General features: G+C 35.3%; 1 protein-coding gene across 1 annotated transcript in view; it reads left to right on the top strand.

The window, feature by feature from the left end:
• Positions 1-16,027, top strand: part of rps6ka2 (ribosomal protein S6 kinase, polypeptide 2) — a 71,384-nt gene that overhangs the window by 1,406 nt on the left and 53,951 nt on the right. Inside the window, exon 2 of the mRNA XM_039652322.2 lies at positions 13,990-14,106. Coding sequence (XP_039508256.1) covers positions 13,990-14,106 — 117 coding nt within the window. The remainder of the gene's footprint in view (positions 1-13,989; positions 14,107-16,027) is intronic.

The raw sequence follows: 16,027 nt of genomic DNA on the forward strand, positions 1-16,027 counted from the left end.
TCACCTTAACAGTACAATTTACCGAAAGAGGATTTTAATAGCTGAAATAAGTGGTTCTACTTACATTATACAATTTAATACAATTATGATATTTACAATATGCTCCTCAAAAGTATCTTCCATAATGTCTAACAAGATCACTGTATTTAAATGGTGAAGTTCTGTGTGTTTTTTTCTCCCACTGCACAACATTTTCTTCAGCTAAAATTTATGATAGATATTCTTGGACAATAATTCAGCTCAAGTCTAAACTGCCTTTTTTATTATACAATTTTAGAAGCACTGCAATATGAATCTCATCAGAGGCATTACACACTAACATCAGCAGTAAACGTCGTCAGCATATCTTGGTTGGTTTTCAAACAGCTGTGGACCTGTGTTGTTTTTGCTGAACCCTCAAATGTCGGGTGCCTGCCGGCAACAATGATCAAACCTGGCATACCTGTCTCTCAGTATTAATGGTCAAGGTCTCAAAAGAGTTCCATTCTATGAAGCATCTGTGCCTCCAATGTGTGATAAAATGGACCTATCTTTTATGTCTCTAATACCTGTATGCTAATTGATGAATGTGTAATGTAATGTCAACAACAGAACATGTTTGGCTTGCAGGTTGTTTTAAATTGTGTACACTTTAGTAACTCTTAGAAAGGTTTTTCCTGCAGTCACTAGTTTGAAATAGGCTATAAGGACTTTTTATTTTAAAGAGTGTAAAGAGCACCTGAAAACCATACTTGAGTAAAAGTACAGATACCTTACAGCGAAAATGACTCCATTACAAATTACAAGTTACCTATTCCAGCACGACTTGAGTCAAAGTCTTAGAGTATCTGATTTTAACAGTACTTAAGTATGTCACTCGTACCAAATGTAGACTCAAAGATGCACTAGTCCTCAACACCTAAGGCCCCGTCCACACTACTGCATTTTCGTTTAAAAACGGAGACCTTTTGCTATGTTTGCACCTCCCGTCCAAACTAAAACGGGAAAAACGAAGACCTAAAACAGAGAAGTTTAGAAACGCGGCAGCTCTGTTTTGCGTTTTGAATCTCCGGAGGGCGTTTTTGTGTGGACGAGACAAAACGTAGGACTTCGGAAACGCTGACGCAGGGGCTGACGCTTGGCTCCATGATTGGGTGTTATCAGTCATGACGTATCCTTCCCTGATTCGTCAATCACTGTTTACACTGGCATGCGCATGCCCAGTGTTGGTGAATGGTCACGTGATCCGCGTTTTCAGTCGTTTTAATGCAAGGGGGTAATCCATCGACCTGAAGTTGAAGCCTCGCGGGAGCTGACATCTTGTAGCAGAACTTCACTTGCGTTAGCATTCCCATTGACTCCCATTCATTTTGGGCGAATAACGAATAACTTTACATCTGAGGCGTTTGAAGACCCCATTTGTCCTTTATTTATTTCTAAAGAAACACGACAATGTATAAATAGCTCCATTACCTTTTAGCTTATGTTATGGTCCCGTAGAAGCAGTTTTAGTAAAAGCAGGCGATTGCGCCATACCCACGCGACTCTCTGTCGCACGTAGAGAGATTACCGTATGGACATGAGAAGAAGCTTGCGCGCAATCGGGGAAACGTGGAGGCAAAATGACAAAATAATTAATCAGAATACCTAGCAAAATTGTCTCCTTCTCCTAGCTCATGGACAGCTCCTATTCACACTCTCCACCTCTGCATGTTTCGGAAGGGAATGATTCAGATTTCTCATGCCACAGCACTAGAAGACAGACGGGTCACTCACGTCCCACTACGTAGTCAAGCTCTGTTTGAGTCTGCGCGTCAGGGACGGAAGTGCTAAAAAATCGCCAAAAACGGGCTTTAATCGTCTCAATGGAGTTCCAATGAGATCGCTTTGTCCATTTATTTTACTGTCTATGTTTTAATGTGGACGGAGATCATTTCTAATACGCTGATAAAACGCTGGTGTGGACGGAGATCGTATTCGTTTTAATTCTCCGTTTTTAACGAAAACGCAGTAGTGTGGACGGGACCTTAGAGACACGCCAGTCAAAAACAAGAAACAATTCGTTTGTGAGGAGAGAAATTATATTTATTTTAAAGCCTACTTGCACTGTATGTTCTGGTTTCATCCTCATCTCATAAATTGAAAACCTGCGATTCAGCAGCTACCTGCTAATGCACTAGCATTCGCGTAAAGTAGCCTTGTTGACAAATTTGGATGAGTAAGGGCAAAAACGCACATGATATAGTACGTTAAATGCCCTGTAGATGGTGATATCACTTCTTTTGTAGCAGAATAAACAATGCTATCTCACAACCAATTCGGATGAATGAGTATGAGGTGGCTAATTTGTACGATTTGTCTAAACCCCAGTCATGGGTTGGTTTAGGGGCGGGGTCAGGGGTAGGTCATTCGTACGAATTAGCCACCTCGTAAAATATGTACGAATTGCGGGTTCGGATCGGGTTCGAATAAACTGCTGCAGAAAAGGTTAGGAGCCATGCAAAATATAACGAGTAATTGCAATACTGCTCATAAATGTGTTGGAGTACAGAGTAGGCCGTGAGATTTGTCGACGAATTGGTCGTGAGATCATTCAACATGATACGGAATTAAGAACCAGATTATAATAATTAGATTAATATAAGCATATGTCTTATTCAGATTTCTAGAAAAGGGAATATTAATCAGGTTATGTTTTTAGAAGACACACTATACATAATATGAATTGAATATAACCAAATTGTTAAATTGCATGTTAACGTGGCCATGACAGTGGATATCCTCATACTTCCAACAACCAATAACCAGATATCTATGTATTTCTTCTGTCACCATTTGTCACAACCAACTTAATTAGTCACAACTAACTTAATTTACTCAAATACTTTACACCCACTGCTTGATTGCTCAACATAGTCTTTGTCTTTTCGAAAGTATTTTTTAAAGAGACAAGCTCTCTAAATCAAGTCAGCGTGTTTTGTGTCCCTAAAAAGCAGTGTGGTCAGACACTCTGTTGACTCTGTTGGCAGAAATGAATTTCTGAGACAGATTGCCCTCTTTTGAATTGATTGGAAAGGTTAAAGCTCTGTACACCACTGAACCCAACATATCACAGCCTTTTGAAATGGCAGGTCATGGAATGTACAACTGCCAGAATAGGATTGAAATATTGGAAATCCATATGCTGCTTATTTTTAGATTGGCAAAGTACTGCATGTACTGTATGCTATAAACATTTACATGCACATCATTTTCATCAAGATCCATATTTTGAATGTTCTTTACTCTGAAAAGACATGTTTATGACAGATTTCTGAATATTTCAAAGATTGGAGATATGGACATTCCAAATAAAATACTTCACGCACATTATTTCCCCACTAAATGTTTTCTTATCATTTTTAGTAATCAAACCAACTCATTAATTCCAACCCGATCTCATGGCAATTCGTACGTATTTTACAAGGTGGCTATTTCCTCACTCGGACGACCTCACTCGTACGATTTTTGCTTAATCGTACCATCACTGGGGTTTAGACAAACGAATTTGTACGAATCAGCCACCTCGTAAAATACGTATGAATTGGTTGTGAGATAGCGTTGTTAATTCTCATTCAACATTATATAGAATTAAGTGCCAGATTACAATAATTAGATTAATATAAGTCTTATTCAGATTTCTAGAAACTGGAATATTAATCAGGTTATGTGTTTACAAGACACTCTATACATAAAATAAATTTGACCAAATTGTTAAATGCATGTTAAGTTAACGCAACGCATTCTTATTTCTCATCCCAAGGTGTCATATACTGACACTTTTGCCAATGCGTATACATCTAACGCACATGGTACCCCTTAGCGTCAATATAACACGCTTCGGTTATGGGTAGGTTTAGGTCTGGGGTAGGGTTAGGGTTAGACCACTAGGAGGCGCCTTCGGGACCAAATATATCTTCGTCTCATATTGACACTAAAGGGTGCCATGTGCGTTGGATGTATAAGCATTGTCAAAAGCTTCAGTATATGACGCCTTGGGATGAGAACGGGCTGGTTAAAGGGGTCCCTCACACATCCAACAACCAAAAAAAAAAAAAATATTAAATCATCTGACTGCTCTAGATTATTATCTTCGGGTAATAATAAGTAATATATTCAGTTGTAAGTCGCTTTGGATAAAAGCATCTGCTAAATAGCTAAATGTAAATGTAATAAATTCCCACTGTGTACAAAAGATATCCTTAATAAATGTATGTATTCATTTTAGATTTAAACTGTCAGTAATTCTGAGCATTATGAGTTTAGATGCTCATTCTCGGTGTTTTAAGAAGGTTCTGGTAACCTTTACTGCAGATAAATACAGTCTGCAGTCAGAGAGGCCCGGAGAGCTGATTTTATTTCAACACAGTGATAGGTCAGCATATAACAAAGCCCGGGAAATGAAATTGCTGGAGTAATTTAGTTAGTGCTAGGCTAGCACATGCCCAGCGTCACTAAGCTTAGCTTTGAAGTCATCAGGTTTGGCAAAAGCAGTCATGTGGGGGTAACCTGATAAGAAGACATGGTTTAATTAAATGTGAGATCAGTAATCAACATTGCACACTTCAAGAGGAAAATATCAATGATGTCAGTCTGTGATGTCATTGCAAATAAAACGACACAATTAAACGCTTAATACATGCAATATATTAAAGTTTTTAGTGTAGTGGTTTCTGATTAATGAATAAATAAAGGTCCGTAGTCAACTATCTATAAAAACATTCACGTTTTGTTGGTACATGTACAGGAAAAAAAAAGAAAAATATGTATTTAGTTTTTTATTTTGTGCAAAGAGACTCCTGAGAGGATCTAAGCAATCAGGAAGAGGTTCAATCTCTGAATACCTCATGTGGTTTTCATCAGACCCGCAAAAGCATCCAAAATATCAACCCTGCAATTTCAGTGTGTGAGATAGCGTAGGCCGACTAAGTGTTTGAAGCAAGAGTAGTCACATATTTATTTCTGAAGAATGAATGGTTGAAAATAATTGCAGCATCAGGTTTAGAACAACACGAAGGTGAGAACTATCCCTGTATCAACTCATAATATAATAGAAAAGCATAATGTTATAACGGCACATAATGTAATAAGTAAAAAAAACGGTAAGCTACTGGCAGCTGTGGATGCCAGCATCATATCGTAACTATATGGTCTGTTACTGTTTTTGTGTTAGAGCATATAGCTCTTAAATTAAAGTTTTATACTGTAGCTGGCAATACGGTATTTAGCTGTTAATTTCAAAAACAGTAACACACCGTATTTTTACAGTATGATGCTGGCAACCACAGCTCGGAGTAGTTTACCGTTTTTTACAGGATGATTTTTTTTACAGTGATATAATACAAGGTTAATAATGTAATACTTTTCTTAGAACGTAATAAAAATCTTTTGTTCATAATGCAATAAAATTGTTTACACATAATGTAATTGGTTATTGTATGAAAAACGTATTACATTATGAACACACTGTAGCAACGTATAATGTAATCACAGTTCATAAGGCAATACCAGCACATATATACATTATATTACATATAAATATACATTATACATGAAGTCAAACAATTTTTACAATTTAATAATTATGCTTTATTTAAATGTGTTGTGAATTGTACAAATAAGTACTGAATAAAAATTAATAAATTACAGTTCAGAGTTACCTGTACAGTTAGGGTTTGGTTTAGGTTTAGGGTCAGTTGTATTATACATAACTTACTGTTATTACTACTAGAGTAAGTACATGTAGTAACATGTAACTATGTCATCTTAAAATAAAGTGCTTCCTAATTTTCTTTCAATGTACTGAATTTGCAACGCATTCTCACCCCAAGGCGTCACCTTTGACCATGCTTCAATATTTGACGTTTTAGGCGCCCTTTAGCGTTACTTACATGACGCTAAAGGAAAGCGTCAGTTAGAGGACGCGGTTAGGTTTAGGTGTGGGTAGGGTACACGCGATCCTAGGGCGTCATCTAACTGACGCTAAAGGGCGCCTAAAGCGTCAGATATTGAAGCATGTCCAAATGCTTCCCAAGGCGTCAGTTAGGTGACGCCTTGGGGGTGAGAATGGGCTGGAATTTGAGCACGTTGTAAAATCATAATTTTCATAAAAATGTTGTGAGAACGAAATGCTCCATCATTTTGAGTTGCTTGGACCCAGACACATTTTTATTTGTATGCACTAAAAAAGAAAGTTTCTAAAAAGTTCTACTTGTTGAAGTGTACGTTTTTAATAATGTTTGAGATATAGTCAATGAAATGGTTGTCAAAAACTTGCTTACAATGTATAATGTATGTGTCAGAATACGATTTTCTATGATGTTTTTGATTTTTCTAAATAACTAATTAACTCAAGACATGCCCCTCTTCCTGAGGTAAATGTAATGTTAGGTAACAAGTTTTTAACATTTCACAGTTTTTTACTTACCATGCATTTCTGCTCTCACCATTCTATATTCATGGTTACGAACTCTACAGATTCATCAATAATTTTATCATTTGATGTTGAGTTTATTAATTAATCATATGGCTTCTTTTGCAAGAGCTGAAGTCAAATCTAAGATAAAGTCCTGGCATGTAGGTCTATGCAGGGATCTAACAGATCTATATCCATATCAGGTTATGTAATGCTGTCCAGGTTGTCACGTGTCAGATTTTCATCAATAGATTATATTATGACGCATGCGTGAGCCTGGAGTTACTTCAGTGCACCAAAATGTATCTACTGTACTTAAATCTGTACATGCCAAGAACTACTGGCAATGTTGTAAATATAATGTGAAATAATAGTACTTAGGAGTGTATTTAATTATAAAATATCTAATTTGTCTGAAAGAGAGGATGAGCACAATGATTTTACAGTAATACAGTTGTTGACTGAAAAATATGAGTGTTTCGATGGCACTGCTTATTGATTTGAGAGCACTGTGTAAAAATAGAAATGTGTACAATATATCCAGGACTACGTGAAAATATATCTTATAAAACAGATTCTTCTCACTGCAAATTCTGATTAGATAAGAAGTTGATAAATGCATATACATACCACTTTTAGATCACCACATTAATGCTCAGCAGCTGTTCACAACCTACAGACTTCTTGTCTAAAATGTTTATTTCAGTTATTAGGTGTTTGCTAAGGTGTTTGACCTCAACATTTAATATTTGAAGAGTTCAGATGCAAAAGCCTCTAAATGCCATTTGAAATTTTCTTCTTTAATGATGATTTTTATCAAACTTGTATATTTAAGTTCAGTAATTTCACTGAAATGGCAATGATAATTACCTATTAATTGTTATTTAAGTGAAATTCCTAAACTTAAATATACAAGTTTGATAAAAATCATCATTAAAGAAGAAAATTTCAAATGGCATTTAGAGGCTTTTGCATCTGAACTCTTCATTTAACTCCAAATATTGTTGTTTAACCTGTGTAATCATACCTCAAATCATGCAGCTTATTGAGCTGTGCTTTTACTTTTCTATGCAACTGACGTACGATTTTAAATTTAAAAGTGTATTGAAATGAATCTATATTTTATGTTTGCATATGAAATTCACAAATATATAAGTTTTTTAGGAGGGAGACTGACTCTTACATCATTCGTGATGCTTATAAGCGAGTGGACGTTAAAGTGTTCTTTTAGCATGCATTTCTAATTGCAATTCTCTGATTGGTAGAGATTTATCTGCAGAATCATGAGTATGCAGGTGTATATAACATCACGAGCTCATAGCTCAATGCAGGTCTTAAAGAATTAAAGGTTTATGTATATAGCTAAAATGATGCCACAAAGATTTTCAAATCTGCAAAATAAATCATTCCAAAATAAATATGATCTTTTTTAAAAAACAAAAATTGTTCATCACAAATCATATTTATTTTTAGTTGATTGCCATCTTATGTACACTTTCACAAATTTTACCCTGTGCATGAAAATCTTTTAGACATAATTTCTACTTCATATGTATAATTTCCCTTATAAAATCAATTCCCTTATGTAGGAACTCAATGCCGTGCATTACAAAGATTTTACCACAGTGATGGGAGTTTTATCTTTAGTTTGCGTTGTGCTAAAGACCTCCTTTTACCTGTGTAAAAATCATTGTGGCGGACAGAATTAATTATTGCTTCATTTTGACAAATTAAAAGGACATAAAAAGCAATGATCATTGAATATGTGTAATTAGAGTTGTAGCTTGTTATAGCAATGTCATATTTTCTTTGCGTTTTTCTGCATACAGACGACAATGTTTTCAAAGCGATCCCAATTCACACTGATCCACAAAAAACGTCTTAACCCTCTTAAGTCCGCACCAAGAAAAAAGTAATGGAAAATTGTTTTGTTTGCATTTCTTACCTTCTTATGTCGCTAGTAACCACACTCAATTTTATTTTTCAACACATCCCTATAATTTTTTAAATATCGGCCTTTACCAAATGGTTGAGATATCACTTAATGGTAATAAATGGTACCGAATTACACATACTTTGCCATACTTTTTCATTGCCCATCATAATTTATGATCAAAACCTTTTCTAGTCTTTAAAAAACACATTGTCAGAAAGGTCTGAGTCTCCTCAAGGTTCCATATTTTGTAACAGAAGTGATATTTGGACAGAAATTTATTAATTTGTTACAGCAGAATGTATACAATTAAATTCAATGGAATTTGTCATTTTTGGTATTACGCCTATGGCTTATGGCTTAAATCAATATGGCTTTGATTTTATAGTAATTTTATAGGAATTTTTTTTTTGTAAAATATATATTTTAGATCAAATAAAAAAAATATTTAACACAGTATATTTGATATACTGTAAATTTCCATAAATTTTCATACTTTTATTTTTTGAAGAGCATTTACTTCAGCAACCAAGTTTTGATAGTGCATTGTCCATTCTCAAAAAGGGGGATGACAATTAACCATTATGTGCCAAATCAACCGTTTGGTTGAGCATGTTTTTGAAAAATTATTAAAAATGTACTTAAGTTTTTTCATAGCACCAAGTAGCATCATTTTGTAAAGTTAAGTCTCTTACTGTGTAATTTGTAAAAAAATTGCAAAATTTCACCAAAAACAGTTCACATGGCTCGGTTGATTTATTTGTTTCTGACATCCATGTTAGAATAAGTGTTTTGACAAGTGCTGTTGATTGACACTGTGAAATGGATTTTTTTTTTTTTTTTTGGCATAATACACCTCAACCAGATGATAGAGATGGCTCAATCAGTTTGAGTTAAGTTAGTTACTCCTCTCAATAAAATATAGTGACTCAAAATGTGTTCATGCCAGGCCAGTAGTTGGCGATGCCACTTTGTAAAGAAACACTATCCGCCTATAGACTGAATTCATACACATGTGCATGAATTCACCATTTTCATAAAATTTATGTTATTGTAGTTTACACGGAAACAATAATGGTATCATATTCTAAAGCTTGCACTTTGAAACGACAAAACGCCTAATAAGTTTTCTATTCTAGTTGAAAAATTCCTAAAAGTCACAAAACATAACACATAAAGGAACCAGTGACATGAGTTAAGTGTTACCAAAAATTTATATTTCCCCTCATTTGATCAAGAACCGCAGCATATTTAAAATGCATGTCACACCAGCTCACTTTCATCATGTTGTTGATTTCCTGTAGTGTGTCTTGACAGGGTTATGATTTACAGTGTTTACCATTTCTTCTCAGATATTTCATCTGGCCCCACTGAGTATGATTTATTCATATGATATTTCATCAAGACTTTCCAAAATGAGCCTATGTGAAGGAAGTTATTTATGCAGAAAATAACACCAGAAGTTTTCTTGTCTTTTAAGGCAGATTCTCGAAAATGAAAGGGAAAAAGTGGCTAGTCATTTTGAAAGATAGGTAGCAGTTCTGTATTTCATACACACAAAGCACATGTTTATGTTGCTAAAGTATAGTACGTAGGATTTCAATTTTTTTTTGTCATGATCACCTGACCCAAGAAAAACATAGAACATGAGTAAAAGTAAAGAAAAACAAACTATTTAAAATAAAACATTGGACATTAACATTGAAATGATTTGCATAATTTTATGTTCATGCAACTTTTTCTTTTAAAACTTTCTTTTCTTTTAAACTTTTTTCCTTTATATATATATATATATATATAATCAAATGAAACACTCTTTCTTTGTCTTGGATGCAATACAGGCAAAAGCATTTATTTTAGAAGGCTGCATTATGCCTTCACATGAGGAGTGTGCTTGTGATGTTATAAAATTCACCCTAAGGGTTAGTATTAAACCTCAGTTGAAATGAATGTAGTATTTATTTGCATATGATTTCACGCAATCAAAAAACAATTGTTTTGTGAGGTGAGTCTGAAAATGGAACCACTGTGGCCGAATACTAAATTGAAAACTAAATCGAAAAGCCTGTTTGGTTCTGTTGAAGGTTTTGTTTCTCTCTCTCTCTCTTAGAAGTGACACATTCTTTGTAGATCATTTTCTTGCATTTAAATTGAATTCAGAATATAAGAGTCATTTTATTATATAAAGTGGAGACCAGGCCAAGTTGTCTCACTTACTGCAGTGAATATTTCTCAAGGTTGGGTTATTATATAGGCTATATATATATATATATATATATATATATATATATATATATATATATATATATATATATATAAAGAAAAAGAAGGAAAAAATGCTATCATATTGGAACACAATTCAACCTTTCAATTAAAATGTAGTCCACCTTAATTGTCAATAAAGTTGAGACTTCTGAATGTTTGTCAATTTGGTTTTATTTTTGTTAGCAAGAGCTATTAACAAAATAAGAGGATATTTGAAGAATAGAGTTCTCTCAATTATTATAAAATGTCCCATGTGACAACTAGCCCCAGCCTCTCCTCTCTCAGAGACTGACACACCATCCCCATGATCTGAAGGTGAATTATCACCAAAGAAGAGTTTATAATTCTTCATCATATCCTGATGACGATTGTGTTGAGGTGTCATGCGGCTCTTTTGCTTGGCTTGGCTTTGCACATATAGCTTAGCAAAGCTGTCAGAATTGGTAACCAGGCCCCTGTGCTGAGGCTGAAGATTGTATATCCTCAGTGTACTCATCATCATGTCACAGGAGTGGCCCGGGCTGGACTTTGATTATGTAACACGGCTGCACATTTATTTATTGGTTTGCATGGCATGTGTGACATAAGCTGGTTTAAGGCCTCTGAGCTGTGTCAGTCTCAGTGCGGGGTGCGTTATTCAGCTGTGATCAGCATTTGAGTTTACAGGCACGTGTCTGCAGTGTGGCAGTCAAGACTGGCAGAGAGAGAGAGAGAGAGTAGACTAAACTGCAAGATGACTGCATTTGGGACACAACTGTCACAACTTTACTGTCAAAAATATAGTTGCAACATTTTGTTTTACCTAAATTTACAGTAAAAAAATATATAATTCATTAACTGAAATAATGTTAATATAACAACATACTTTGACAACTATCACATACCACAGGTGATAATGAGAAAGCCGTTGGTGTGCAGGCAATGCAGGTTTGAGATAGCCTGGTTAAAGCCAGACAATTCTCAGTTGTAACTGAGTTAAGGTCTGGCAAAGCGTCATAGACAAATCATTTCAATCATTTCGTCACCAACAGGCGTCGCGGATAGACCTAAAACCAATCAGAGCGATGAAGGAGATGACGTATGCAGAGCGGCGGAGAAACATTTCCGAGTGTTGTTCTTTGCTCGGTTTTTAACAAAAAGGAAACGTTCAAAACGCTTAAAACAGACGCGATAGCTGATTCGAACGAGTGATGTTCGACGGCGCCGTCCATCTTTGTAATGTAGGCTACAAAATCTGCTTCAAAATCCCAGCGCTGTCGTCATCTTGTAAAGCCCGCCCCAACGTTTCTGATTGGTGCCGCGATTTCGGATTGGAAATGGGCTTGAATGAGCTCTTTGCCAGACTATCTTTCAGAGCAAATCTGAATTTGCCGGAGGTTGTCTGGGTTTTCTCAGGCTAGGTTTGAGAGGTGGCGCCCCTCAAATCACGACTTGCCTCATGGCATGACGTCACATACATCAACAACATATGAAGCAGCCTCTATGGAAGACACTGTACAGGGGCAAAGAACTTATATTGTTCTTCTATACTCTTTGACTGGGGGAGGGGATCAGGCCGCGAGTGCAGAGATGGCTCTGCATGAGTAGTATTTACGACAGTAACGTTAAAAACAAGTACTCCACGAACGAGATGGTAACCTATGAGGTTCTATTTATGCATTTCTATAAACACCATCAATGCCGTACTTTCAATGGTACACATAAGAGCTCTGTAAGTTATTTACTTTCGTTATTATTGTAATATTATGTGCTTTGTGGTCATTTAACGCCGTCTCTCGTCTTGTGGCGCTTTGAAAACTCGGTTGTGTGCGTTCATGGGTTTTGATGGAGGTGTGGCTTTGGAGACGCTCTGAGGGAGGGTGGGATCTCATGCTTTCAAAGCTGGCTAGCTATTGTAGCCGCTCCGAAATTGCCTACCCTACCTTTAAAGGCCCCCTTGAAATCGAAAATGTACGTTTTTTTTAGCTTTTAGTATGAATATGTTTGGCTTAAGGTTATGAATAAGCTGGTGTGTTTCAAAACAGTGTCAAAATTTGTATTTAGGAGGTATAAGCATTGAAAACTTTTGAGTCTCTCAATTCCGCTAAAATGGATCACAGATTTTTAAGACATCACCGTGGACTTCAGATCACATCTTCTGTCCAATCAAAATGCTCTCTAGAATCTAAAGCGTCCCACCCCTATGCTATAAATATCACTTGGCCAAAGTGACCGTTGATACGTCACAGAGCAATATGGGTTGGAGATATGAGTTATGTTGCTCAAACGCTCAAGTTTTATTCCATTTTCCAATGGAAAGGGTAAGGGTTAGTTTATTTTTTTTTAATTTATTTACACCTCTAATATTGAATCCAATGTATTATCAGCGCTTGGATTCGCTTCCATGGTTCTGTCAAGTATGACTCGCAGTCTGTGAGGTTAAACTAAACACTATTGGCTATTTGAAAGGAGGAGGAGCCAATCAATATGTTCCTCCTTAGCTTCCTGTTTCAGTGGAAACTGTCAACTCATCATACAAAGTTGTGCGTTCCAAGGCACTTCAGTTGGCCTTTAAGGGTCTATTTCTGCCAGATATGAAGGTGTCATGTCATGTATGATTTTTTTTTATTAATAACCCAAATGCCATTGTGCTTTATGAAATTTCATAACTTTTCACCAGGCCCAGAAAAAAAGAAATCTTCACCAGGCCCAGAAAAAAAGAATCTTTTGCTACATTTCTATAGAAAAAATCTTATTGAAATATTATGTGAAAGTGCCAGTGAATCGAAAGCAGTGATAGATATTTTCTTGCTTACGTCAAGTGCCTAGGAAATAAGATCTGTCATTTATTGATCCACATCATCTCCGGCTAAAAGAAAATCCCAATCCATTATTCAAGATCCTATAATTGTCCTGGCCGTAAACTGTTCTGCCTTTCGGCCTTCAGGAAAGTGATATCATGTCATCAAATCTAACTGAAGAACAACTTCTACCCGACTCCAGTTTGAATTCTCATAATAATGAGCAATTGGCAATTGCTATATAGTTTAGTCAGTTATTGCACACTGGCAGCATATTTCACCATACTCGACAACTGTTGGTAGCCCAAAGTATTATCAAATTAGCCAAATTATTTGATAAAAACTGAAATTTTCACGTGATTCTTGTTATTTTTATATTGCACACTTTAATATTTGTCATTTGCTTTGTGAGAATTAGACTCATGCACTACTGATCACACCATCTGAACCTTTTTTCTTGACCTGTTTACTACTGTTATTTCATAATCCCTGCTGGCATCATATTGCTAAATATGCTTAAGCATGGCAAAAGCATTTGTTTATTTCTCTCTGAGCTGTGCCATCTGTTGCCTTTGCAGGACGACAGCATCTTAAAGGAATTTGATATCAGCGATCATGTGAAAGAGGGCTTTGAGAAAGCAGACCCATCGCAGTTCGAGCTGCTCAAGGTGTTGGGTCAAGGCTCCTATGGAAAGGTGAGCTTTAAAAATGCTGCATCTGATTTATCCTCTGTGTGTTACTGTTATGTAGACTGCTACCAATAACTGAGATTATGTGTGCCATTTGTTTGGATGTAATTTTGTTAATGCAAGTAGTGTTTAGATTTGGGGTAATGGATGTAAAACCCCTTTCTGTGTACTTATAAACCCTTCAGTTGACCTGAGTGTACTTTGGGATGTGAAAAGGTTTAGAAAGAGAGGATCAGTTGTTGCAGGATTTACTTTGCATAGTTTAAAATTATTATCTCGTGTCCCAAAACTGAAATTTCCTGCCTGTTCTAAAACGTAAGCTTCATGTAAACAGCATTAAAAATAAATCATAATGACACTCTCAATACAAAGGCGTTACAATAATATAGGCTGCATAATCAAGATACCTTTGGAGAAAATTTAAGTCAGCATCGCTTGTATTTTTTTTAAGCAGAAAAGGCAAAGGTGGTGGACAACATGAGAAAATCTATTAGGAATATGCTTATAATTTATAAAATATACCCAATGTTTATGCATTTTGCTTAGTAGAATACTGCATTGTTGTTAGCTTAGCAACATGCTAATGCCAAATTCCATTGAAATAAATTATGAGTTGAGTCTATTTGCTTGCTATCTAGAACGTTTCAAATTGATCACTCATATTTTAATTAGGATGTTGCCTTAGCTTACTAGTTTTTGGATGAAAAAAGTCTTCATACAGTCAGTATTTATACTCCCATTTAATCCCAAACCTGTTTTTTCTTCTTCTATGAACACAAAATATGTCAAACATGTTCAAAATTGGAAAAATGACACAGCAAAGTATCATATGACACTATCCTAACACTATGTAGGGGAGAGCGGGGCACAACCTAACACATTTTGGTTTTGGTTCAATTAATTAAAAAATAATTAGACAGACAGAGGGGTTAGTTAACACTTGTGTGTAACACACATAATTCACTACAATTTTATTTGTATAATTTGATATTGTTTGTGCATCTGTATAGTAGATATCCATACATCCATCCCTCATCCAATCCTCCTTCTATTTTGGATAAATATCATAGATAGAGACATAGAAAAAAGCTGCACAGTTTTGCAATAAATAATAATAAATAAAATCATAAAATACTGTAATTACAACTGAATTAGATTTGTGTGTCGCAGTTGCATGTAAAATTATTATTATTATTAATAATAACATTAATAATAATACAAATGAGCTTAAAATACAAATTTTAAGGGTTTATTGCATTAAAAACATGCCATATTTTTAATAGATAAACAAGTTATCATTCATAGTACATTAAATTTTAAACATTTTAAATTACAACATTGTTTGTGAAAGTCCAACAAAGTTAAATGTATACTGAAACCTGAAAAGTTGTGTGGTTCCGTTTTCATTTGATTATCATTGTACACTTGGCGGCTTGTTTGTAACACTGTGTTACAACTAACCCCGCTGTGTTTTACATATTTTAAGCCTAGTTAACAGTCGCTAGGAATTGCTGACATGTTTCAAAACGGTGCTATGTTTGAGCCAATAAGACAGTAATTGAGGCAATATAAAGTTAGATTTGGAAACGTATACACTCAACTCAGAAACCGAAAAAAAAAGAAAAAAAACTATGATGAAAAAATTAATGTGAGTTTGAATGCCATTTTGCGTGATCTTTATAGCCATACTGAAAGCGATAATTGATCATTCACATCAGAACAAAGAGGTTCAAACTGTGAACTCAATGTGATCAAACAATATTTAATGACAAAGCTTGTATCAGTATGTTTTTTTATAATAATTTGAATGAATTTGATTATTTTGTTGAGAGCGCAGAGCTCTTGCAGAGAGACTTCACCCACACACTGTAAAAAAAATTTTTTTTCAAGATTTGTTATCACAACATTTTTTTCTTTTGTCAAATCA

Source organism: Pimephales promelas, chromosome 11 (genome assembly GCF_988280905.1).
Source record: "Pimephales promelas chromosome 11, fPimPro1.hap1.1, whole genome shotgun sequence".
In the NCBI taxonomy this organism is placed as follows: domain Eukaryota; kingdom Metazoa; phylum Chordata; class Actinopteri; order Cypriniformes; family Leuciscidae; genus Pimephales; species Pimephales promelas.